The sequence below is a fragment of the Barbus barbus genome (genome assembly GCF_936440315.1).
Source record: "Barbus barbus genome assembly, chromosome: 32".
NCBI classification, from domain to species: Eukaryota; Metazoa; Chordata; class Actinopteri; order Cypriniformes; family Cyprinidae; genus Barbus; species Barbus barbus.
Window position 1 is genome coordinate 13993110 of NC_136760.1, and position 26995 is coordinate 14020104.

At 37.8% G+C, this 26995-nt stretch overlaps 1 protein-coding gene across 2 annotated transcripts; it reads right to left on the reverse strand.

Annotated features, from left to right (window-relative positions):
• Positions 1-490: 490 nt before the first annotated feature.
• LOC306852031 (eukaryotic elongation factor 2 kinase-like) lies at positions 491-25974 on the reverse strand. 2 transcript variants are annotated; one of them, XM_079388622.1, is made up of 19 exons: positions 25443-25923; positions 24797-25078; positions 23713-23778; positions 22245-22345; positions 18957-19017; positions 18807-18844; positions 16200-16371; positions 15910-16059; positions 15684-15816; positions 15431-15558; positions 14719-14914; positions 13537-13592; positions 13326-13403; positions 12845-12901; positions 11909-12043; positions 10976-11164; positions 10751-10875; positions 10484-10662; positions 491-1214 (listed from the first exon to the last, which is right to left on the reverse strand). In XM_079388622.1, exons 2-19 carry the CDS (start codon positions 25049-25051, stop codon positions 1105-1107), a joined length of 2229 nt encoding a protein of 742 aa, XP_079244748.1. In that variant the 5' UTR covers positions 25052-25078; positions 25443-25923; the 3' UTR covers positions 491-1104. The 2 variants fall into 2 exon arrangements, with proteins under 2 accessions (XP_079244748.1, XP_079244749.1); XM_079388623.1 differs by lacking the exon at positions 12845-12901 and having other exon boundaries at positions 25443-25974.
• Between the last annotated feature and the right edge of the window lie 1021 nt (positions 25975-26995).

The window sequence follows — 26995 nt, forward strand, 5'->3', positions numbered from 1 at the left end:
TTCACCTGATACTGATTTATGTTCATTTATAAATGTTCTGTCAACCCGTTTAAGGTCCATGGGCGCTAGGGCTTTTTCTTTATAGCTCCAAAACTATGGAAGTCCTTACCTAATAAGGCAAGCAAAATCTCTTAACATTTTTAAATCTCGCCTTAAAACTTATTTCTTGTAGCTTTTACTTGATTTTTTATATTATTTTAATGTGTTCTGAATGCACTTCTCCTCTTTTGTGATCTATTACGTGATTTATATGGTGTATTTTGTTGTTTTATTTATGTAAAGTGCTTTGAGATGTAACATTTAAAGACGCTATATTAAATAAAGATTATTATTATAGTGTCGCTGAATGTCCTTGCCATGCCTAAAATTCCATCTTAAATAATTTATTCTTTCTTAGCATTAATTTATGTTCAGTGGCGTCTCGGTATACAGTAAACTAAAAGACAACTTAATTCTGTCTGAACAATGTGTAATGAGACTGAATTTTTTTAAATGATTTTATTTTTTTTATTCTTCACATTTGAAAATGACCAGCAAAAATGATCACACTCACTTCTGCACTCCTTGATTATTATGAATTATGAAAGTTTTTTGACAGTCAAAACAGAACAGGTTAAAACACAACAATAGCTATTGATGCTTAATATTCTTAGACATCTGATCTAACAACCCTAGCATATTAAATATACAGAAGTAACATCAATCATCAGTAATGCCATTTTTAACAGTCACAACACGTTTATTAAAGAAAAATCCAGTTGTTCTTTTAGAAACAAGAGAAAGAAATTATTGAGAGGTAATGGCTGTATTCCCATGAAGCAACCTGAGCAGGCTGCAGACACTGTGCAACTGTTCTTATTGAAAGATTAACCAGGATTAAAAGATTAAAGAGGAGAGTGTGTGTATTTAGCACCTCAGTATATCACTGATCTGGAATCAGAGTATGCCCTTGTCACATTCATTAGAAAACTGATCCAATATCAACATTATTTCTCTTAGGTCAAAGGGACCCAAGAAAAATATAAGGCATTGAAAACTGCATGTAAACAGGGGCTGGGTGCACAATAGGAACCGTGCTCATGCTTTTTTTGCACACCAGCACTTTTATTCTTCCATCATAGACCATGCTTCCTCTGCTTTCATGTAGTACTGATTGGCCAGTCTGCCCTTCATGGCCTCCATAGCAGCATCAGCAGCCTCAGTGAAAAGATCACCTACAAAATTTAAAGACATCATAACTCACACATGCATTCATTTCCAAATTAAAATGTTACAACAAATTCAGGTCACATTTAGAAACCAAAACTGCCTATTTTAATTATATGAGTATCCCTATAGTAACTTGTGTGTCATTTCAAGAAAATAATGACCAAACTGTACATCTCTGCTGTTTTATTTTTTCTTTTAAGCTTTTATTACACTATTTATATTAAAAGTCACAGGAAAATGTTATGAAGCAGTAAATTTCCATTGCTTTTGCTTTGGTATAATAACACTTACTTATTTGTTCTGGACAGATAAAGTACAGGGCAAAGCCAAAGCATTAAAACATACGCAACTAAAATTATTCAATAAACTCCACTCATTTTTTTTAAAGCATCACTTCGTCTCCTGCTCTCTGCTATTTCACAGCTTCCTCTGTCAAACTCTCAGGCTGATAAGACAGTTTTGAATACCAGAGAAAATGGATCTCCTCTGAGCGGAGCTGGTAAAAAAAACACTGCATTAAAAAATCTTGGTGTGGAGACTCAATCTAATATTTTTGGTCAGCAGAATAACGGCACAATCTTAACATTATATTGTATTGTTGTAACACTTTCCAAAGTTAATTCTGAAGTTCTGCAGAAGAATGAGCAGGATGCTTCCATGAGAAGAAGCCCAGGGGCCTACTGACTGCACAACAAATTATATTTTTAAATAATTTTTACAGTTTACAGCAGTGACAACAGCATTCTATAACTAAACTCACCCATAAACTTTCAGGACTAACAATCGCATTTCGGTGAAGCCCTGCTGTGTGAATGGAACCTGACTGTACAAGTTTGAGAGAGACACTGTTTGCTGAATGCGGGGTTTATAACTTACAAAGGCATGGACAGAAACCTTGTCATCTGAAGGTCCAGTAACTGTCTTCCATCGGAGCAGTTTCCATGAGTTTTGTGGTCTGCGTGCAACTTAAATACTCTGCTCTCACTCAGGTATTGAAGCTGTCAGTTAATTTGGAAGATGAATTTTTTTGTTTCAAATGTAATATGACAGTTTTTTAGTCACTGTCACTGTGGTTACAGCTGATATATCCTATTGCACATTCATAGATGCTATTGCAAGTGATGGCATGAACAGAATATTTCGACACATATTCTCAAATGATTCTCAATACTGGCCTTGGTTAAAAACAAACAAACAAAAACTAAAGTCTAGGCAAAAATTGGATTTTACTGATGTTATCATGGACTTTTAAAATAAAAAAACAATCCCGTTACTTTTCTAAAGTAATGTCACTTTGTGACGATATCATCACAGGAATAAATAGTATGGTATCGATTCAGTTCTTATGGAATTATTATTCTATGATGTCTTTCTTCTTCAGTAAAATGTTCATAGTGAGTACTAAGTATCATTAATTTTCATCGTTTATGTAAAATTAATTAACTTTAAATGCACGCAGCATTAAAGGATAATATATATTTATGTAGTTCCTGTCATTTGATTGGTTACACGGCGAGTCCAGCCTTCTGATATACCTTTATTAGGTGATGACGTCCGTTTGGCAAGATGGCAGTGGCCAAGTGGCAAGCAGTAGCTCACGGAGCTCTTTCTGAAGACTCGCGCGGCGTTTCTGTTGTTTTACCCGCGTTGAAAGTTAAGTCCGTCGGCGATTCATAGCGATCTAATAACTTCTCACTGCCTGGATTATTCATCACTTCATCACATGTTGCTGTGTGTCACGCGGATTGTTGTTTAAACGCTGCAAGGATGCCGTCAAGCAAGGTGTATTCTGACCGGGACGGATGGAGCGGGAGTCGGAAAACTCAATCGTAACGCTCAAAGAGTTACCGAGTCGCGGACTCGAACCGGACTTTCAAGAAAATGAGGTTGTGAGTAATTACAGCAGCGGTGGATACTGTTGACTGGTGACTGACTATTATTATTATTACCCGTTTTCTGTTGGGCCCCTTTTCTATTGAGAGTTCATGCTGCTGGATTATCAGAAACTGAATTGACTGGGTGATCTGTTTGAACTGATCTGTTTCTCTTAGCTGGATTATACGACTTATATTGTGGACACTTCTAATGAACTGATTGCTCTCCTTTTCTGTGTTCTAATTGTGGTTTGATCTTTGGCACTTTGAACCTTGAATATACTGATTTGAAAATTGAAAGGTGATTTGTGTTCAGTTGTTTTCTCTCTATGTTGATGTGTTTTTTGTTTTTTTGAAGGTTTATGAATTTCCTAACTCATATCTATGTGGTATGTGGCTATTTAGATACATAGGCCTTTGTAAGTTTCTTGACTGACTTGACAAGGTTGGTTTGACTAAATGACAGTGACCCTGTCTGGCACCCCAGCAATTAAATGAAAAATTATAATAATTTAGTCAACCAAGACTAGGAAACGTTACATAAAAAATGGCACCCCAGACGGGACCCTTTGGAACTTTCACTTCATTTTTAAAAAAACAAAAACGCAATTGAACTGTTGTAACAGTCCTTTAGAAAATGGCTGACCTTCTAAGTGAGTCATGTCATGAATTGGAGGGAAATGGCAATCAGGCCACTAATAAAGCCTTGAAAGAGGATCTTATGGACTTGATGGCTTCTGATCAAGAGGAGATTCAAACATGTGTACCCAACTCACCAGAATTTCAGGTTTATTCAACTCATGATACCTTGCTGGATATGGATTTAACAGGAAGCTTTGATATTAGACCCCCATTATCTCCAATTTTGCAACCCACATTGGGAGAGACTGGGTTTCGAGACACTCTGACGCTTCAGCAATTGAGTGAAATGAACCATTCACAATATCAGAATTTGAAGGACACATTTTTAACAGAAATGGGAGAGTTGAAGCAGGTTGTAGACTCTTTCACTGTGAATATGAATGTTGCATTTGAGAAACAACTAACTGAAATGAAACAGCTAATGGGTAATCAGTTTGAATATTTCCGGAAGGAGTTCAATAACTTGTTGCATTGGCGATTAAAAAATCACCATTCAGAGGTATTGAAGGATTTCAATGCTGTTATGGAACCAATGGCCGCTACGTTGGATCTAATTCAAAAAACAACTGATCAATGTACTCATCAAATGAACACCTTTATTGCTGGGCCAAGTACCAATGAAACTTTACAGATAGAATTGCATCAGTGTACGCAACATCTTCAACAATTAACTCTGGATATGGAAGTTTTTAAATCATCGCAGCAGAATTCCATGAAAGCAAATGCTTCCGTGCAAACAATTCTCTCCCCGTCTTCTAATGTTGTAGACCTTCCAGTGGTGAATCCCAGGTTGCAGCGACTTCATTCTACATTACAATATGGATCAGGTGATTCTGAGAGTAATCTGGGCAATGAATTTGCTGCCACTACTGTGGAAGGGAGAGGACGTTTTCTGGGAAAACAGCCCATTAAAATCCAGTTTCCATGCTTTGGTCGTCTAGAAGATTGTGATGATCCTCTGATTTTTCTGGAGAAATGTTATGATTTCATGGCTCTCCATCCACTCTCCGATGAAGAATTAATAGCAACATTTAGGAATGTGCTCCATGGAACTGCTAGAGACTGGTGGGATGTTGCTCGACTTGAAACAACTACTTGGTTGGAGTTTGAATCCAAGTTTCTTGCTGCTTTCTTGTCCGAAGACTATGAGGATGAGTTAGCGGAGAGAGTAAGAACACGTGTACAGCAAGAAGGTGAGAGTATAAGAGATTTTGCTTACATGTATCGAGCTCTCTGTAAACGCTGGAAGCCACAAATTGCTGAGGATGAAGTCATAAAGTTAATTTTGAAGAACATTAATCCTCAGCTGGCCAGTCAACTTCGCAGTAACGGGGTTACTACTGTAGATGGTTTAGTCCGTCTGGGGCAACAACTGGAAAAGGACAAGGAAAACCAGCTACAATATGAACAACGGAAAAAACCTTGGAAATCTAGAGCAAGTAATCCTGCTTCTGCTCAACTGAGTCCCCCGTTGGTAGTTCCAGCACTAGATGTTTCTAAAAATCCCTTCTGTTGGCGGTGTAAAGGCTCTCATTCTCCAGCTTCATGTTCCCAGATTGGTTCTGGTAAAAATAAAAATTATAAAGGACAGCAAAGTTCAAATTCTGTTAAAAGTAACTCTGGAAATCATCCTACTGTCAGCACTGTCAGTCATAGGGAGTCTGTGTACTCACCTACTCATCCCTTCTCATCATCTCTCCCTCAACAGTTGATTGTACCTGTAGGTATTGATTTGTGGAAAGGTCATGCTTTGGTCGATACTGGATCTTCATATACCTTATTAAATGAGAAATTGTGGTTAACTATGGGGTATCACATTCACCAACTCAAACCCTGGACAGAGGGTCCTATTTATTTGGCTGATGGAGGAGCCAGACAGCCATTAGGATGGGGCGAAGTTCAATTTGTAGTACAAACATTAACTGTAACTTTACCTGTGGTTATTCTGGCCTCTCAGATGCTGGCCTTTCCTGTTGTACTGGGTTTGGATTTTCTTTTCTTTAGTGGTCTGCAAATGGATATAAGGAATAATGTCTACTGGTTTCAGTCTGATCAGAAATATTCTTTTTTGAAGAATGTTTTTGTTCATGATTGGCATAATTCCTTTCCTCTAGCTCTTTTTTCTGCTCTTCCCCCTGCTATTATAAAGGAAGAATCAGATCTTTTGCATGTGGCATGTCAAAACACCTGGCTTGATGAAAGAGGAAAGGAACGTTTTTTAAGACAACTTCAGCAGAATTCAGATGTCTGCACAGATGTCCTTGGAAAGACAAGTGTCTTAACCCACCAGGTTTATGTTACACAAGATATACCCATAAAGCAAAAACCATATCGTGTTTCTCCAACCAAACAGAAGGTTATAAAGCAGCTCATCGATGAGATGATAGATGCTGATGTTATTGAGTCTTCTTCTTCAGCTTGGGCCTCTCCTGTGGTCCTGATTCCCAAGAAAACTGGTGGTTATCGTTTCTGTGTGGATTATCGAAAGTTAAATTCAGTGTGTCAGTCAGATGCTTATCCATTACCAACTATCCAAGAAATTCTGGAGTCTTTAAATGGTGCTGTTGTGTTTTCCACTCTGGACCTCAACAGTGGATACTGGCAGGTTCAGATGGAGAAGGATAGTCAAGATAAAACTGCCTTCATTTGCAAGCAAGGGCTATTTCATTTTAAGGTCATGGCTTTTGGCCTTAAAAATGCACCAGCAACCTTTCAAAGGTTGATGGAGAAAGTCCTAGGAGAGTTGCAAAGGAAAAATTGTTTTGTTTACTTGGACGATATAATAATTTATTCTCCATCAGTGGAACAGCACTTTATGGACATCCAGGCTGTTATGGATAAATTGAAAGAGGCCCATCTGACCGTTAACATGAAGAAAACGCACTTCTTTCGGACATCTCTGAAGTTTCTTGGTCACACAGTGTCTGCTGAAGGAATCCAGGCAGATCCTGAAAAAACAAGAGCTGTTCAAGAATTTCCTGTGCCAAAGAACATCAAAGAAGTCCAGCGATTTTTAGGCATGGCCGGTTGGTATCACCGGTTTGTACCTCATTTTTCTCAGGTGGCAGAACCTTTGAATGCCTTAAAAAGGAAAGGTGCTAAATTCCTATGGACTTCTCAATGTCAAGCTTCCTTCAACACCCTTAAACAGCTTTTGGTGTCGTCACCTGTGCTTGGCCATCCTAATTGGAATTTGCCTTTTGTTGTTTATACCGATGCAAGCGAGGTAGGCTTGGGAGCAGTCCTGGTTCAGCAAACTGGGCTGGGTACAGAAGAAGTCCTTGCATATGCCAGTCGAACCTTGAATCAGGCAGAAAGAAATTATACCACCACGGAGCAGGAATGTTTGGCTGTTGTATGGGCTCTTGAGAAATGGAGGTACTATCTGGAAGGAAAGTTTTTTATTGTTGTTACTGATCACTCTTCCTTGATGTGGATCTTCAAAACTCAGAAGCCTAACACTCGTTTAATCCGGTGGGCACTTCGACTCCAAGAATTCAGTTTCACAGTGGAGTATCGGAAGGGGAAGTACAATACAGTCCCTGATGCTCTGTCTAGAGCTCCTTTGGACATTGAGGAGTCAGGAGTACTAACTTGTTCCACGGTTTTGTCCCTGAAGTCCAAATCGGAGAAAACCGAGCACCTGCCCCTGCCTATTACAGATTATGACATCTGGAAAGGACAACAGACAGACTCAGACATTCAACATTTGTATGAACAAATAGTGGAGTCCGGGGAAGTCACTGTTAATTCCTCTACAAAATTTACCATACTAGAGGACAAGGTTTACAGAGTTGTCCAATTTTCACACAAAATTGTGTACCAAGTGTATATACCAAAGGCTCTTCGATCTCAACTACTCCAGTCTCTTCATGAAGACCCTCTTGCTGGTCATTTGGGCCAGTTTAAAACCTGCAAGAGACTTCAAGCTTTGGTGTACTGGCCAAATTTAAATCAAAATGTCAAAGAATTTGTGCAGAATTGTCATATTTGCCAGCTTTATAAACCAGAATGCCGTAAACCGCCTGGCTTTCTGCAACAAACCATTGTACAACGGCCATGGGAGTTACTTGGAGTAGATTTAATGGGTCCGTTTCCCAGGAGTTCTTCAGGGAATGTCTTTCTGTTGGTTTTTGTGGACTACTATTCTCGATGGGTGGAACTTTTTAGCTTGCGTAAAGCTACAGCTGAAATTGTCTCGCAGGTTCTTATCAGAGAAATACTCACTCGTTGGGGGGTTCCAGATTACATCTTGTCTGATCGAGGACCTCAGTTTGTATCTTCTGTGTTTCAGGAACTTTGTACATCATGGAACATCGGGCACAAAATGACAACTGCATACCACCCACAGACAAATCGCACTGAAAGAATAAATCGTACACTTAAAACCATGGTGGCCTCATACGTCAGTGATAATCATAAACATTGGGACAAGTTTCTTCCAGAGTTTAGGTTTGCTCTTAATTCTGCTGTCCATGAATCCACAGGAGTAACTCCAGCTGAGTTAAATTTCAACCGCTCCCTTAGAGGTCCTATGGATGTGTTACTGCAACCACGTGATATTTGTCCTGATGATTCCTGTTATGACAAAGTGACAGAATTACATCACATGAAGGAGTATGTGGAGAAAAGATTACATACAGCTCGTCAACGTCAAAAACGGAATTATGACAAGAATCGGAGAGAAATTGTGTTTAAGGAAAAGGATAGAGTTTGGATGCGTGCTCACCCTTATTCCAAAGCAGAGAAGTTTTTTTCTGCGAAACTTGCTCCAAAATGGCAAGGACCTTACAGGATAGTCCAGAAGCTGGGACCTCTGAACTATGAAATTGTCCTGGAGGACTCAGGAGAGGATTTAAGGGTAGTCCATGTCTCCAAGCTTAGACCCTGTTTCCCTTCTGCACAGGAACTTGAGTTGTTACAAAAACGTCGATTACAAGAACTCTTTAAAGAAGATAGTGATGAGGAAGAGTTCCTTGGATTTACTGAGAAAGAGATTTTGGGCCACTGATTTAACGCCTTTGCCTAAGGGTCGGCTTTTCTTAAGGAGAGGGGAGTGTGACGATATCATCACAGGAATAAATAGTATGGTATCGATTCAGTTCTTATGGAATTATTATTCTATGATGTCTTTCTTCTTCAGTAAAATGTTCATAGTGAGTACTAAGTATCATTAATTTTCATCGTTTATGTAAAATTAATTAACTTTAAATGCACGCAGCATTAAAGGATAATATATATTTATGTAGTTCCTGTCATTTGATTGGTTACACGGCGAGTCCAGCCTTCTGATATACCTTTATTAGGTGATGACGTCCGTTTGGCAAGATGGCAGTGGCCAAGTGGCAAGCAGTAGCTCACGGAGCTCTTTCTGAAGACTCGCGCGGCGTTTCTGTTGTTTTACCCGCGTTGAAAGTTAAGTCCGTCGGCGATTCATAGCGATCTAATAACTTCTCACTGCCTGGATTATTCATCACTTCATCACATGTTGCTGTGTGTCACGCGGATTGTTGTTTAAACGCTGCAAGGATGCCGTCAAGCAAGGTGTATTCTGACCGGGACGGATGGAGCGGGAGTCGGAAAACTCAATCGTAACGCTCAAAGAGTTACCGAGTCGCGGACTCGAACCGGACTTTCAAGAAAATGAGGTTGTGAGTAATTACAGCAGCGGTGGATACTGTTGACTGGTGACTGACTATTATTATTATTACCCGTTTTCTGTTGGGCCCCTTTTCTATTGAGAGTTCATGCTGCTGGATTATCAGAAACTGAATTGACTGGGTGATCTGTTTGAACTGATCTGTTTCTCTTAGCTGGATTATACGACTTATATTGTGGACACTTCTAATGAACTGATTGCTCTCCTTTTCTGTGTTCTAATTGTGGTTTGATCTTTGGCACTTTGAACCTTGAATATACTGATTTGAAAATTGAAAGGTGATTTGTGTTCAGTTGTTTTCTCTCTATGTTGATGTGTTTTTTGTTTTTTTGAAGGTTTATGAATTTCCTAACTCATATCTATGTGGTATGTGGCTATTTAGATACATAGGCCTTTGTAAGTTTCTTGACTGACTTGACAAGGTTGGTTTGACTAAATGACAGTGACCCTGTCTGGCACCCCAGCAATTAAATGAAAAATTATAATAATTTAGTCAACCAAGACTAGGAAACGTTACAACTTGAATTTATTCATACATATGCATTAATTAAAATCTATATGTATCGACTAATGGCCTAGTGATATTTTCATTTGGGTTGGGAGGGGGGTCTACTGTAAAGCTCCAAGTATACTTTATTGAACACGTAACCTTTCAAAGTATACTTCATTTGATGTTGTGTGTGAAAGCAGGCGGTTGACACATGCGCTATAGAAAACTTAATCCATGCTAAATGTCTGCTCTATTTTTCCCTGTAAGTTATGACCAATAACAAATATTTTTTAACTCTTTTAAAGCAAAGCTGAGCTGTCTCATACCTACTCCCTCACAAGCGCTTGTCAATCCGTGCATCTTTTATTTTTGCAGTCTCTGCTATTTTGTTGTTGTTGTTCAGTCTCTTTAGTTTCGTTTTCTACTTTGGCACAACGGCCCAGGACAGAGTTGCCACCTTGTGGTACAACTGTTTCATGCAAAACCAATTTAATGCGCATGTGCGACCTGTGCAACAAAGTAAGCACGGTTACAAAACAATCGGGTGGTGCGCATACTATTCTGATGACAAAAATGCTCATGGTGTCCCTGAGCATGAGATACACTCACCTGCTCTTTGGGGGTCTGCATCCAGGTTGTGGCCTCCCTCCTGGTACATCTCAGCCAATCGTGCCAACAGAAGGTAGCGCGGCTCATCCTTTATCCCATCAAACTCTCCACCTTCGTCATAGTCTGTCATCTTTAAGGCAGAGTCATACCAGTGCACGGCGTGTTTCCAGTCCATAACCCTGCATTTTAAAATTCCAAAATAAAACGTTTCAGCTCTAAACACATCTTGGTCCAAAAAGACAAAAAATGTATCAATGCGTTTCTCACCTATCAGAAGGGAGGTTGAAACCAGTGTCAAATGCTCGGGCTACTAGAATCATACTCGGCCGGTCTCCTGCCTCAGCGGCCTTCAGCAGAAAGCAAAAACCCTTCTTGCTGTTTTGCTCAGATGCCTGAGATGAAACAACACAGACATGACAGAGGAAGCATAAGCAGGACCACCAAAACCAGATCATTAGGAAACACAACAAGATAATTAGGAAAAGAAAGCACCTCTAATTCGATCTCTGGTAGAATGTGATGTGGCAGCTGAAGGTAACACTGGCCAAGGGCAACTATAGCCTCAAGCTCCCCGCACATAGCAGCCCTTTCCAAATGGTACATTGCAGAAATCTGGTCCCATGGTGCATCCTTCTCACAGAAGCGCCCGCCCTCGTGGTAGCGAACCATGGCTAGATGTACCTTAAAGGAAAAGTTCACACGAAAATGAAAATTTTCTCTTGATCTGCTTACCCTCATCGTCGTTCAAAACCCGTTTTGTTCATCTTTAAATCTCAAATGAAGAAACCTGAGAGGTTTCTGTCCCTCTATTGCAAGTTTGCGCAACCAAAATTTTGGGGATCCAAGAGGTCATAAATGTGTTGTAAAACTAATCCAAAAATGAATCGAGCGGTTTAATCCAAGCCTTGTGAAGAGATACAATCACTTTATATGATGAACAGATTTAATTTAGGTTAACTTTCATTAACTATCATAAACAATGATGAGACACATACATAGAGCACATCAAATATGGTAAACATGGAAGCTTAAATGTATATTCTAGCATGTGAAAAGCACATTTGAGCTTCTGTGTTAAATTACATCATATAAATTACATCATATAAAGCGAAAATCTCTTCAGAAGACTTAGAATAAACTGCTTGATTCATGTGGATTAGTTTTACACCCCCTTTTGAGATCTTTTTGGATCTTCAAAGTTTTGGTTGCATGGACTCTGATTGGAGGGACAGTAACCTCTCAATTTTAAAATATCCTAATTTGTGTTTCGAAGACATCTTGTGGGTTTGAAATGACATGAGGGTCAGTAAACAATGACAGTTTTTTAATTTTTGGTTGGCTTAACCAAGGAATAATGGATGATAATACAATGATATTTGTCAGTTTCAAGAACAGGTTTATAAAACACATGGCACAATTTCTTACCTTGCCTAGGATGGATTTACCAATTTTCCTTTCGAGAAGCATAGTGTTAAGTCTCTCTACTTCCATTGCCACACAGGAAGGTCTGTGTATGTGGGAGCGAGATGAATGGTAAAAACTCCATTTTTCTTCTGTCAGCTGAGATATACAACAAAAAAGTATATCATTAAACACCAAAATAGGCAAAAATTACAACATCACTGACTTGTCCCATGTCCAAAAATCAACTCTTATGTCAATACTTTTTTATTTATATGTCCATGCTTTTTTTTAAAAACATTTTTACTTTTTTGGCCAAGACCAAGCTATGCATATAGTTGGTATATAGCTTACAATATTGGTCTGTTGTGCTATCAAATACAGCAGATAGCTGATCAGTGAATTGTTCTTTTATTGTCAATGAAAACAGTTTGTCATTTGAAAACCTGTGTTTATACATATAACTGCTCTCTTGTTTTTTTCTTTTAAATATCAAACGTTTCTACGAGAAGCAGTAGAACTAACATCTGTGAGGAAAACCACAGAAATAAATACTTCAAAAATTGCTGCACAAAAAAGCAATGCATGCAGGAAATCACATGCGGGGTTCCAACACATTTTGACTAAAGGACTTCCATGACTTCTCTAGTCATTCATGATGACTAGGAACATTAACAGGTTTTCAATGACTGTGGGAACCCTGCATATGGATTTACAGTATGGGAAAGCAGAGCTTGCCACTGGTTAGAGGATAAAGGTGGATGTGGATGAAATAAAGGTTAGAGTTTAGATGAAAGAAGAATGAGATGAAAACGTTTAGAGGTTTAGATAGCAGGTGGATCACAGGATGGCACCACTCTAAATTAATGATCTATGAGAAGAAAACAGATTAGGAATCAGTGGGTGATGGGTGACTATCATGATTAGATTTAGTGAGTTTATCAATGGTTTCGTAGTTACCCGACGAACACTGTCCTCGTCCGATTCTGAGTAATGTCTGTTGTAGAAGGGACGTCCCTAAACGATGATGTGAAAACCTACCATCACATATCTCATATCTCAGCCCAAAAATGATTACTGCTACATTTCATGGTGCATTTAAGCACAGCACACAACAACAAGAAGTTTATAATGCACCCTAACAGAAAGGAAACTTTGCCTGGGGAGCAACAAAGAAAACAAGCAAGAATAGATTCTAATTTCAATTTCTTATTTAAATACAACAGTTGTAAATTCTTAGTTTAGTTTAAAATGTTCAGATTTAATTTTGTTTGGATTTAATGTTGACACCCTCAAAGAAATGGCTCAATCATCAAAAACTTTCACTGTTTTTATGCCAGATACAAATAATGTTGTGATTAATATATAATATAAACATCGTTTAATATACTTTTTTGTAAGATTTTTAATTTGCATTGTCTAGCCATTTTATAATCTGTACCTGACTGTGATGTTCAACTAAGTCTCCTTCACTGCGTTTCTCGCTGGGGCAACCACTGTCTCCTCCATTCTCTGAGTCCTGCGAATGCAATTACAGTTCACAATACAAATTAGAATTGATGCTAAAATCAACTTAAATAAGTTTCCACAAAACTTCACTGAATTTTATGTCACTCTTAATGGTGGATTTATATTCTTCTTCATAAACTGACCTTGTGATCTCCATTAGCTCGATGTGCCTCATTCATTTCATTCATGAATGACCAGCCTGTAAACACACATAGATAGAAAGACATAGTAGTGGTGACTTGAATAAAATTAATGTTCAGTGCTCCAAAAACAAAAATACAGTGTGAAATTTGTATGAACCTGACATATAAGAACAAACTTTCCTTTTCAGCTAGAATATCCTGACTGCTGACAGGAGTGAGGATAAAATTCACAAATAAAATATATCAAGGTTGGTCCATATGAATTGAAAAAAAAAAAAATGTCTTAAAGACATTGATACCAATATCTGATACAAAGCAACATGACAGTTTTCATATTTCAAACAAGTATATAATCCGGTATACAGCCATATACATGTAAGTTGGAAATGTGTGTATTTATAATAATAATCAAAATAATAAAAGGTTGGTGCACACTGGCTGAGATTACCAAGGAACTTCAACACCAGCTAATTAACATTCATGAAGTAAGCCATAGATACCATCCTCTAGGCAGGAACATAATTAAGCATTAGGGAAAACAAACCCTTAACACCATAGTTACCTTTCTATGAGGAAATTTAAATTTAGATAAGTCACACTGCTGTAAACAGAGCAACCATTATTTTTACAACAGTTTTCGGTTATCCATATTGGTATCAAAATACAAAACATGGTTTGTGATTTTTGCTTTATAAGTGTCAAACAACACACAAACCTTTAAGCATTTTGAAAGTACAGAGAACATTCTGTCTAAAAATAGCCAAATGCATTGAATATTTATCGTTGTTTTCCCAATGAAAAGAACTGATCATTTTAGTAACGTCACAACCAGCCAGTCAAAGGCCCACTTCAGTTCTCGGCCAGCTGACAACAAGTGGAGGGACTTTCCAGATGGTTGCAACATCCTAACAGCTGATAGACCCTAAAAAGATTCATTCATTGTTTTGCCTGTTCTCTTAAGTAGGGGGAAACTGTAGCACATTGATATTACCATAGACAGTATGTGGAGGAGGAGATAGATAACTGTATCAATAACATTAACTCGATCTGCTATGATACCAAAATGAATGATACCATTGATGTACTGCTCATGATCTGACTTGGCCTTAAAGGGGGTTTGATATTACTTTGGTGGGCCACTCGGGTGCATTCACACATAGTACTGGGTAAGTCCAGAATTACCCATGGGTGATCGGCCTGCAGAGATGCCCATACTAAGTGGAGAACATGGAACCGTGTCTGTGTCACTGCTTTCATCAACCAAGGAAGTCTCAGAGAGCCGGGAGAGGAGCACAGGCATGTGGCCGAGAGAGGTCGTTCGGACCCTGGGCGAACCACAATGCTCTTCACATCCACGGAGGACAGTCTGAGCTGACTGCTGCTTAGAAAAAATAATTTATTTAGAAAACCTGCAGAAATCAAACCATTGCAAGCAATATTCAGTATAATTTCAGTATAGCTTTTTTTTTTGTTGTTAACCATGGAAAAATGGTGCATCAATATATCGGCAATAGATGTGCTGCAGGATGACATATTTTTGTAGGCCAAATCCCAGAAACGAGTTAGAATTTTAGCACTTCCAGTTCCTACGTCCTGAAGGCAAATGGTTTTTTGAATGGGTTTTTAGGTAAATGGCTGAAATACGATCTGTGGTTGACACAAGCTCAAGATATTTTAATCTTTTATTCTACAACATATATATATATATTAGTAGTTTTTCTCTAGGAAACCAGGGTGATGCTAACTTCCGGGTTGGCCTACAAAAATACGTCATCTCTGCTGCACTCTATATAAATATAGCAATGTCCCTATTTAGCAGCTCCATCAACTGACCCAAATCTCTCACACTAGCCCCAGGCCATCCTACCATGTTTTTTGATTATCCAATACAAACCAGCAATTTGTTGGTGTAGTTCAGTTGTGCAGATTCAGAAGGGGACAGATCAAAACGAGTGAGGCCCATACTCCTACAGATCTTATTACACAGGTGAGAGTGGAAGAAAAGAGCCATGCCACGCACACCTGAAACACAAGCACACAGACAATCATTACAAATGTTCCTCATGCATACATTAGTCAACTTTAAGCCAAATCAAAAATTCTTCAAGTTTCCAAGGAGAAAAAGAATACAGGATGTTGATAAATACCTAGGTTGCCATCTCCAAAGTCAGTCCCCTTCTCAGTGTGGATCTGAGGGTCTGTGTAAAGGTCCCCAACACCCTGAATGTCCACCACTATCAGCTGGTGTCCAGAGCGCTCAAATGTGAAATGACTGAATGCCTAAAGCCATAAAAAACACAATTGCCAATAAATAATCAAACATCATCTGACTGGGACAACAGATTCAGATTTGTTACATCTTTGACAATACACCTGGGGTGTAAGCCGTATGTTGTCGTCCCTCACAAAACCAGAGTTGGAGTTGTACTTTGTGTACTTCCCCTCAATGTAGTGTTCCAGGTGAAATAAAGGGCTCCCAGGGCGACCAGTCATTTCCACAACACACATCTGCATGATGTCAACCTAATAATGATGGGATACATTAAATAAGTACATAATTCATAACTTGGTGTGATTGTTCGAACCAGGTTTGAGTGGTCAAACCTAGTTTACACCAAAATTGTCAATGTTTTATGAACAAGCAACATCCACCAAAGAAGTACCTGTTTAGGAGGCCTGTGGCGATTGAACTCCTCGCCCCATAATTTAGCCTCCATTTGTAACCTCACATCCTCAAAGTAAACATTTCTGTCCACGGTCTCCATGTATCTCTTAGCCACATAGTTTGAGGCCGATTTCCAGTTGCTTCTGTGGGAAAAGTTTGACAACTTCTTCCTGTGAACGAAAGGGAATAGAAAGCTACAGATCAACAAAAAACCATTTCAAAACAAGATGAGAGAAGTAAAATTATTACTTGAATAATGAAAGATATACCACTAAGAAAGGAACGTACCAACTAAAAGGGATTTATATTCCATAAAGTACAACAAATATTTTTAATACAATGTTGATAGGCTGGTCAATGTGGTGAATATAACTTCAGAAGTAAAAGATGTGTTAAGCAGTGTCAGTAATGTCCTAAGTCAGGGGTCGGCAACCCGCGGCTCCCGAGCTGCATGCGGCTCTTTCATCCCTCTGCTGTGGCTCCCTGTAGCATGGGTGAACAATACGCGGGGGAGGTGTCCCCCCGACTTTTAATACAACCTAAACTCTTCCCCTGCACTTTTTCTCGGTCAAGTGTGTTAAAGTAGAGGTTTTCAAGGGCCAATGTGAATAAATCTAGATTAAATTAAAAGAGAAAAGATAGTCACGTCATTTTGGATACGTTTTATTCATATCCAAAGCGATGTGATCATCACGTAGCGCTGAACGTCCTCACGCGCTGTACGTTTTATTCATACTTGAAGCCAAAGGCTGCTCTCGAGCAGAAAGTCCAAAACGGACTCATATGAGAAGTAATAATAACTTTTGACAGGCATCCCTGCAATAGCTGTAGCTAAGCTGAATAACAAGCATAAAACTTAACGGATGAAACGTGAAGACGATATGGTTTGTGTGTTTTTCAAGTCTTCTCCAGGTAATAAATATGAATGATACAGTTGTAATTGACAGCATTAATTACAGAAGCTATAAAATATATTTTCTGCCTTATTCTGTGATAAAAATGGAAAAGTGTTTGTAGTATATATACTGATTGTACAATCATAACCATAAAATTTTCATTAGTAAAATATTTATCAAAAATATTATAGAAGACAAATTATTGGTTATTGTCCAGCAGTGTATTTTATTTCTTACCAAATTAAAAGTAAGAGATAATCATTTTTTTGTCAATTATACATACATACATAAATATTATAATTATTATTATTATTACTACATTTGACATTTCTGTCCCCCTCACTTCTGAAATGACTGCTACTCCCCTGCCCTGTAACATAACTGAATATAAAACTTTAGCTATCAACCCTCTACGGACACATTGGCAATTGAATCGCCATTGGCTAGTACATTTTTTAGTTTACTCGCCAGACTAGGCCTATTATATATATATATATAGCCTACTGATGTTTGTAAAATGGTACAGCTTATTAAATATCTGAAAGTACACTCTTAACATCAGTCAGTCAAGCATTATAATATGACATTATGATAATCAAGTATTATTTAATGATAGAACTTTAGTAATTAGAATTAAAACTTAGTAGCCTAACTATGCATGAATGCATAGGCATTTTAACTGAGTTTAGGACTGGTGGTGCTTTTTTGGTCATTCAGTGTTTCTGTTAAAAAAAAATGGGGAAAAACTAACAATAATACTGATGAAACGATAATAATAATACGAATTCTGCTAATAAGAACAGTATAAAACGCACTAAGGATTAACGAGCAGCTGTATTCATGAATATTAATCAGGTTGTGTGCGTTCGCTAGAACTGATTCGCTGAAATCAAAACAGGGACGTTTGCGCTTTATTTCCGCCCACTACCAGAAATCCCGGCAGTTCTTAAAAACTGAAAAAATCCAAAGGAACTCCGTTATTTTGACACGAAAATACAACAAAGAATATCGTTTACATGTAGCGCGTCAATTTTGCATGTATGTACAGTAATACTCTCTCTTGCTCTCTCTGCTCTCACCAAAGCTACGGCGAGTTATACACTAGAGTTTATGGTACCTCAAATACAGGTGCGCTGCGCATGCATTCAGATTATCAGAAAAATAGCACAGATCACTTGATGGAGAGCGAAACTCTGAAGCGCTCAGTCAGAGTGGTCAGAGAGTGAAAATATATCTGTGCTAAACTAATACTTAGCCTCCAACTCACACACTGGCGAGTAAAATCTGAGAATTTATTAGCCATCATTTAGTCGCCCAGAGTGAAGATTAGTCGCATATGCGAGTGATTTATTCGCTTTGTAGAGGGTTGGCTATATGCTGTGTCATCTTTATTTGGGCATCAAACATTTTGTGGCTCCACGTGAATTTTATTCCGTGGAAAATGGGCCATCTTTTGACGTTGAAGGTTGCAGACCCCTGTCCTAAGTAAACCCATTCTACACAACATTTTAGTTACAACATAAAGTGCAGTTTTTGACTTTTAATAAAACTAATTATGAACTACAAAAAGGTGAAGGAAAACTGAAAAAACTTGACTACACTGACAAGAAATTGTACAATTTTGCTTAATAACCATTAATAAACATTAAATATTAATTCTCATTAATATTTATCTAGTCTAGATATATGTTTAAGCTGGCTTGACTTACGATCTATAGCATTCCCTCATGGCTCCTTTTCCAAATGGCTGTGAAAGAAATATAAATTAATTAATTAAAAAATACATAAATAATCAGTATTAACACATTTATTTGGGTGTTACTATCACAGAAAACAAGTGTATTATAGTGCCAAAATACCTGAGAGGAAACCTTGATAAATATGTCATCTTTTGCCCATTCACCAGTAACCGCATTGTATCTAAAGAGCAAGAACACACGTTTACACTTCAGTCACTTTAAATATAGCTTTCTATTCCCTTTCATTCTCAGAAGTAGTTATCAAACTACGGCAATTGGAAACAGTTTCAAACTATGTGGCAACATGGAGATGTAAACATAACAAATGTAAATGCATTTTACCCTTAAAACATGTATCTTCTACATTATGATGATAATATTCGTAGAAAATATACATAATTGATTGTTGGTCCTCATTGGGACAGTTAATGAAAGAGTTAAAAGAGTAAATACTGCACAATAGGCACAGTCCTTAAAGAAAACGCCCAATATTTACACAAGTAAGTGCTCTGGGGTTTTTTTCCCCCATTGCTCAGAACACTGTGTGCCATGTATACCAACCCATCAGACACAGTTGTTTAATGGCACACACACAGATATTGGCTGCAATTCAAGGGATATTTTAGAGGTGTGAAGTTACAAATGTTTAAAATTAGAGTCTTGAAACTACGAGTCGGCCACTTGTGTTAGTATCCATCTGACATTATACTTAAAGTGTCTCAAATTTAACATGTGATGACATGTTCTGAAATCATCTGAGATTGATTTAGACTTAAAAAGCGATTCAGTGATGATAGGTCACAAGGGTCAATCTCATGTGCAGTGCTGGGGACTCACTAATTTAAAGTAGCGATGCTACATATTTTACATTTTTCAGTAACAAGAGAGTAGCTCGGGTGTTTTCAAAGCAGTGCAGTGACATCCAAGTTTTTGGTGGATCTTGTGTTTCTTTGTTAATTTATTCAAAAGTGGTTGTTCATTTAATTAGATAATACATCCAAAAATGAAATTCTGTTATCAATTAGGCTACTCACACTCAAGCTGCTCTAATCCAAACCCATAAGACTTTTGTTCATCTTTGAAACATGAACGAAGATGAACAAAAGTGCTTGCTTGACGTGCGAGAACCAATGGGGTTTGTTCTTGCATGTTTGAGCCTAAGTAAGAACCAGCAGGGCTCCAGACAAAAAAATCAAGTAAGGAGCCATTGGCTCCTATAAAAGAAAAACTTAGGCGCCAAATTATTTTTTTAGGTGCCACAGAATAAAAGTGGTTTATTTTATTATTATCATTTTATTTTTCCCCCCTATTTTAACATTTCAATCATTTTGTCATGTGTTTATGTCTTATCTTTTCTAGGCTTTATCAGCATTTTAATCCATCTTGTAGATGATCAGGTCGACCGGGGGACTAAGGTTCACTTAAAGTGTGAATTAAATGTCTTTTACAACTTGAAATGTACAGTCACAAAGAATTGTTCGTTACACAGAATCTGTACCAATATCATGGACCATAAGCATCACTTGGCAACTGAGTGCAGTGCATCCTATAAATGTTGTCACGTCTTCCACACATTCAGTCTGTTTTTCTTCATTAGTAAAATGCAATTTTATTGGAGGAGTTGAATCATGTACAACAGAATAAGTAAAAATATTAATATGCAACAGCGCATGAATATAGCAAAACGCTCCTCTTTATAGTTATTTTTCTAGCTGACTGATGAGTTTATGGACACTGAGTGGTTATTCTGAGGTAAATGTATTACAATGCAATGTTTACAAGCTTTATACATTTCCTCAGTTTGAAACACTGAAACACAGCTTTTACATAAAACATTTCAGTAAGTTGTACTATAGGCTTTCTTATTGCCTACCTTTTGATCATGTTCATTTCATACTATAGTAGTAAATCGAAATATATAATGGGTTCACTTGCTGCTTTAACTGAGGTGCTAAAGAGATCGCGCCTGAGCATTAAGTGCGATACTCTCCGCTCGCGCGATCCGGACGCATACACGGACCGTGTGGACGCGGGGTACTGGTGTTTATATTATTATAAAGTGTGCGCTTGTGGTCCGCATTAAAGAGCACCCAAACCGCATCATTTGAATTTCGTAGCATTTTAAAGCTGATACTTTGTTTATTAAAAAGTAAGACAGCACAAAGCTTTTTGCGATTACTGGATGCCAAGTGCGCTTCAAATAACAGGAAGCATTAACAGAACACAGCATATAGACTAAGATCTCGATAAGAAGATCGACCGGACAAGTGTAAATGCATCTGGTTGTTGAAACCACATGGTAATTTTACTCCTCCCATAATATTAAAATAATAGACGTGTGAGAGCGTTTTATAGGCTATATGGCGTGTTATAGTCAGATATGACAGCGCAATGCAACAAGCATCACCGCGGATGAGTAGCGGAGTATTTCTTCAGCAAGCGACGCGCAAACTGAATGAACCTGAAAGTAAGCCGCAGACTCTCAACACACAATCTTCTTCATTAAAAGTAGCGAGACTAGCCTATCTTTCCAGTGCTGATGACGCGCGCTCTCTTGATATTGAAATTAGCTGATAATTAATAAAATTATCCATTGCTTTCATTGACGTGAACTCCGTTATATTTGCATATGAAGCGGGAATTGAAGAACGGATTTATATCCGTTTTGCGAAGACACATTTATGTGGCCAAGTGTAAATGGGGAAACGTTTTAACAAATCATATAGATATCCGATCAGAGAAAATGCATGAAGTGAGCAGGTGTAAACAGGCCCTTTCAGGTCTCTCTCACTGCGTTCAGCAGACTGTGTTCGGCAGAGACGAGGACTGTTTGAAACTCTTTTCCAGTAAAACTTTGATGCGCATCGTCTTATGTAAGTTTAATACGTGAACATAACAAAAGATGTGAGCGCAAAACAATCGGGAAAAAAGTCCTTTCATGCAAATTATATATAGTCGCCAGTGGCGACCTCAGCAAAAACTTCACTCGCAAATTAATATTTTTGGTCGCAAATGCGACCATTTTAGTCGCAGTTTGGAGCCCTGACCAGTGAGGTTTCTTCTCGCACATCAAGCAAGTACAGTTGAGCTTCTGTTTACCATATTTGATGCTTCTTGTATATGCATTGAACAAAGTTTATACATGAATAAATGGCTAAATTTAATCTGTTCATCATATAAAGTAGTATTGTATTTTAAGTAGTATTGGTGGAGCTGTAGGTAGGTAGGTTATAGTGTAGTTATTTACACTACTTTTCCAAAAGAATAGCTTGGACTAGCTTGTAGCTTGGCTCTCTAAAGATTCAAATTAGCTTCTCCATCACTGCTCATGTGTTGCCTCCTGCTGGATTCAAACCTTCATTACTTGAACAGTAGGTTAACCATTTTAAAAGCCTCATATTCACTCACCTGTATCGAGTGCAATGCTCCGTCTCGATTTCCTCCAGATGGAACTCAGCCCAAGGATCTGGCATGGCTTTGGCTATCTCAATAGCATGCTTCCAAGTTGCCTGCGCAAGAGAAATTGAAGTTGTTTGAAAAACGTTCACATCTGTTTGTATGGGTTGACAAACTGAATTGGGCGATCCACCCTATATTTTAGGGCAGTGTTCAAGCACAAAACTATGGTTGGGAAAAGAAGGACGGTTCTGAAGGAAAAGAGGTATGCTAGAATAACAGAGGAATAAAAGGACAAAGAAAAGTCTGAATCAATGCTGAAAATGTTCAGTAGACATCAGGTTAGGGATCTCAGTTTTAAAAAAAATTACAAAATACCATCAGAAAATGATTATCAAGACATCCTGTTTCCTTTAGAAATCAAAATTGGAACATGAATTGTTACATTCCTTGATTCCCGTTCCTGTGGTACAGGTACTACAGTTGCCGTTCTGTGATCCTGCTAAACATTAGTCAAGAGCAAACACCAGGCTGGGTTATTTCCAGAACTTTGTGCTTTGCAAATTCTGAATAAAAGCTGTAAGAGGTCTAGCTTACTGTACTACTATACTGTAGTAAAAGTCTCCTCGTGATCCAAGTGTCATCAGTGAAGTAAACCTGACTGCAGCAGACCTGACATGAGATCTCAAAATAACCACTAAACGTAGATCCTGTGGCCAAGTACATTCAAAAAATTATTTATTTCCTTTCGAAAGGTCAGTGAGACAGTGAGTACAAATATATACGTCAGACACTAGGAAAATCTGGGCTCCTCTTTACAGGGAACCCCTGAAGTACGGAAACATTACCCATGTGTCACAAGACAGCTTGACATAGGCTTTTACAAGCCATAGGCATCTGTATATTAACTCATGATATCTATATAAGCATATATATAAACAACAATTAAAAATTTAAAAATTATAACACCTACAGTATATTGACATTAGGCATGAACACTATTTGTGTTTTTAAATAGCAACATTCTGATATTTTAAGTTGATATTTTTTTCTATTGAAATATAGAAGTCTTTTACTATGCTAGATTAAATGAGCACTAAAAAGTAGCATCTTCTCTGCTACACATTATAAAAGTTCTTAAAAAATTAAATACAAATACACAGATACATTTTTAACATACATTTAGAAAATAAAAAGTAAGCTGTACTGTATTTACAATATTAGTCATCATATTAACCATAACATATGAAATATTATTTATACATACATTCTATGCATCCCTAACAGATGGTTCTTGGTTCTTTTTACAGTGAGCAAATGCAGAAGGAGTGAAAGGGAAAATAAGGTGATAGGAGAAATATGAAAAGAGCATGCACTGCAGGCTAGATGCCACAATGACACAGGGTAAGATGGATTAATAAAATCTGGGAAAGAAAAAGTAAAGGTGAAGGGCAGAAATTGAAACTTATATTAAACATACCCGGCCTTTTTCAGTTAAAGAGCCAAACCTGACAGAGTGCCCATCCTGCTCAGTTTCATTTTCGTTCTAAAATGGAGGAATAGACAAACCCACTTGTTTAAACACAAAAATATTAGTAAAAACATTTGCCTTATTTACAGTAAGATTTACAGAACATGAGGTTAAGCAAGTCATATCATGAGAGCTCGAGAGAGAGCTCCATATATGGAAGTGAGTGTCACAGAGATGGAGGAAAACAATTTTTGCATACTATTAGTTGACTGCTTCTTCTGGTAACAACACAAAAAGCTTTGTGGTTAAGAAAACCATTTATTCAATAGTTCTCTGTGGTAAAGGCAATCTTTTTTACCAATACAGAGAGGTCACTGTCTAAGTGGACATGAACAAGATAAGGACGTGCTTAGATTACCATCAAAATACGATCATGAAATGGATAGTTCCAGTTCTGGATAAAAATACAGCATTACAGCATCACAGTCATGCTAAAATACATAATGTATGTATCTAGGACATTAAATGTAGCTATTGTAATAGTATGAAATAGCATGTCAAACATTGTGCATTATACAATGATGAATGATTCAATCACTAGTATTGTTGCCACATGACTATATTAATAATGGGTAATTTAAAAATAAAAACAGCTATTATACATGTCTATGTAAGTTGTGTCAGAAGCATTCACCACTATTGCATTGTGGCATACAGTTGCTGTATTCTGCACGTTTTTGCTAAAATGTTATGCAATTGCCATATACTCATAAAATTCTGATACTGCACACAATAAACATGCTGTATACTACAGAAGTAGTACAAATAGTGGTCCAAAATAACATTTGTTTATATGCTAGGGACTATATTTATCTAGGAAGAGGCTACTTAATGTAGCTGCATAATACTCTAACGTTTGAATGAAAGTTTGTGCCCTTAATATTTCTTATTATGTAGTAACAGTTTTATAAAAGCAATAAGGCACTCGAAGTCGTGCTGTATTGGACATCTGACTATATTCAAAATCTAGCACATTGCACAACCTCGTATTACTGCTTACAGTAAAGTGTAGAGTAACTGGGGAAAGACTCACTCTGTATGTGAAGGAGCTTTTGGGCAATGAACTCGAAAGCTGCTGGTTGCGAACGACGTCCTTTGGGTAGTCAAAGAAGCCTTTGGTTGGGCTTATGAGGTCGTCAGTGATGGGGCAGATACGGAGATCATCTTCATCATCTTCTTCTTCATCATCACTTGCATTCGAATCTTGGAAAGCCACTCTACTCTTAACACATCCATCCCGAGGACTTCCTACCTCCTCCATATCAAACATGAGCTCCTCCTCAGCCATAATGCCCCACTTTGTTGTGCACCAAAACTACAAACAAGCACATGAGAATAAGTGTCAAATGCTGCTACATCAGCAGATGCATTGTAAGAAAAAAAAAATGCAAACAGATTTTGTTTTAGACGAACTGAGAACGAATGATCAAGAACATGTGAAGAGATAAACCTGTTCCTGTTCATGCATTCCATTGTCCCGTCAAACAGCTGCTGTGCCAAATATACTTTAAACATCAGTTGCGATGACAAAATAATTTTACTTCAATACATTCAAGCTACAACGTCATTCTTTTAAAATGAAATTTACATTTATTTAATGTAATTTGTTGCATGATAACTCAAAACAAAAAGCAAGTACAGACCACAAGAAAGAATAATCAAAAGTGCATGTCACATACCTTATGAATGAATAACGCTGCTAGAATGAAAACATAACGAAAACAGGAGACATAGAGAACTGATACTCTCTCTTATCTTCATTCACACCCTTTCTATAAAAGGAAGGCAATGCAACAATGTATCGCGCGTTTGAACGGAAGCTGTGTCTCTGTCTCGAGCTCACTGGACAGTGACAGGTTTACTGTGCCTCTGCAGAAATGCGTACTACGTGTCCTGGCCTGCGAGCAAATGTTCCCTTCCTTGTGTTGATTCCTCCAACCTCGCATAAGTCAGCACAACCTCAAAGCTGCATATTCAGCCCTCTAGTGGGCGTTATCAAACACACATTCATGTACTTACAGTTCATTCCATTTAAGAGAAATATTAGGTCTGAATAATATCTGAATATATAAAAGTAAACAAATATAATATTGAAAATACACAAAACAGATTTGCATAAAGGATAAGACGTCAAATTGTTATTCAAAGAAAGCCATATTCAATCAGGCCTTTTATGGGGGAGCTCATGTTGTTATCGATTTCACGAAGTCTACTAAAGCGAGGGCACGGCTCATGAATATTAATTTATTCGTAATAACATATCTTGTAAATTAATATTTATAAGCCCAGCCTTCCGAAATCAAATCAAGTGATTCCATTAGGTAAACGTCACGTTACGTAATTAATATTCATGAGATGTCCCTTGGCCATAGTAGAGTCACGTGTTCTGGAGGCAGGGCAGGACTCCACACTGGTGAGCACTCGCTGCACGTAGCCTCTGTGATAAAGAACAGACCTGCTCTAGTAGCCTGCAAACCGGATGTTTTCGTGTTTTTATTATTCATTTTATTGCTAGTGTCAGCGTCATCAAATGTGACGCTTACAGTTGTTCCGAGACGGTTGTTTCTAGCGATTCGGATTTATGAAACGTATGACACTTGCAGTGTATGTCAAATAAATAAATAAACCAATGATTGAGCTGAGATTGTTTAGAGTGAACTTGTCCTGTTTAATAACATTTGTATCAAACTGCTTTTGTTCATTGTAAGTCACGTGGTATGTTACTTGAGCAACAAAATTAAAGCTCCAGTCATTTCGATGGCGTGGGTTCGAATCCCACCGCTGCCAAAGTATTTTCGATTATCCACCTTTTTCCTGAACGCGGAAGTCTCATCCGACTGGAACGATGCTTTACAATTTCCGGTTTCTGGTGTTTGTAGTCCAATTAACGTATTTTCCGAGCCGATAACGTTATACCAATGAAAATGATTTTAAAAAGCACATCGAGCCATATAGTTTCATCACAAGAGCACACATTATTTTTATATTATCTACACTGAAAAAGTTTCAGTTTAATTAATTCAGTCGATATATATAATATATATTATTTATTTTTTCACCCCTTTTTCAAAATTCTAAATTTCAAATTTTCTACATAGACCGGAACAGGAGAGCACCCAAACGGAAGTTAGAATCCATCATGGCGGCGCTAATCAGAAGAAAGCTTCTTTTTTTTCTTTTTTTTTTTTTTAAAGTTAAAAAGTTTTTTTTACAGTCTATGGAAAAAAAGGTA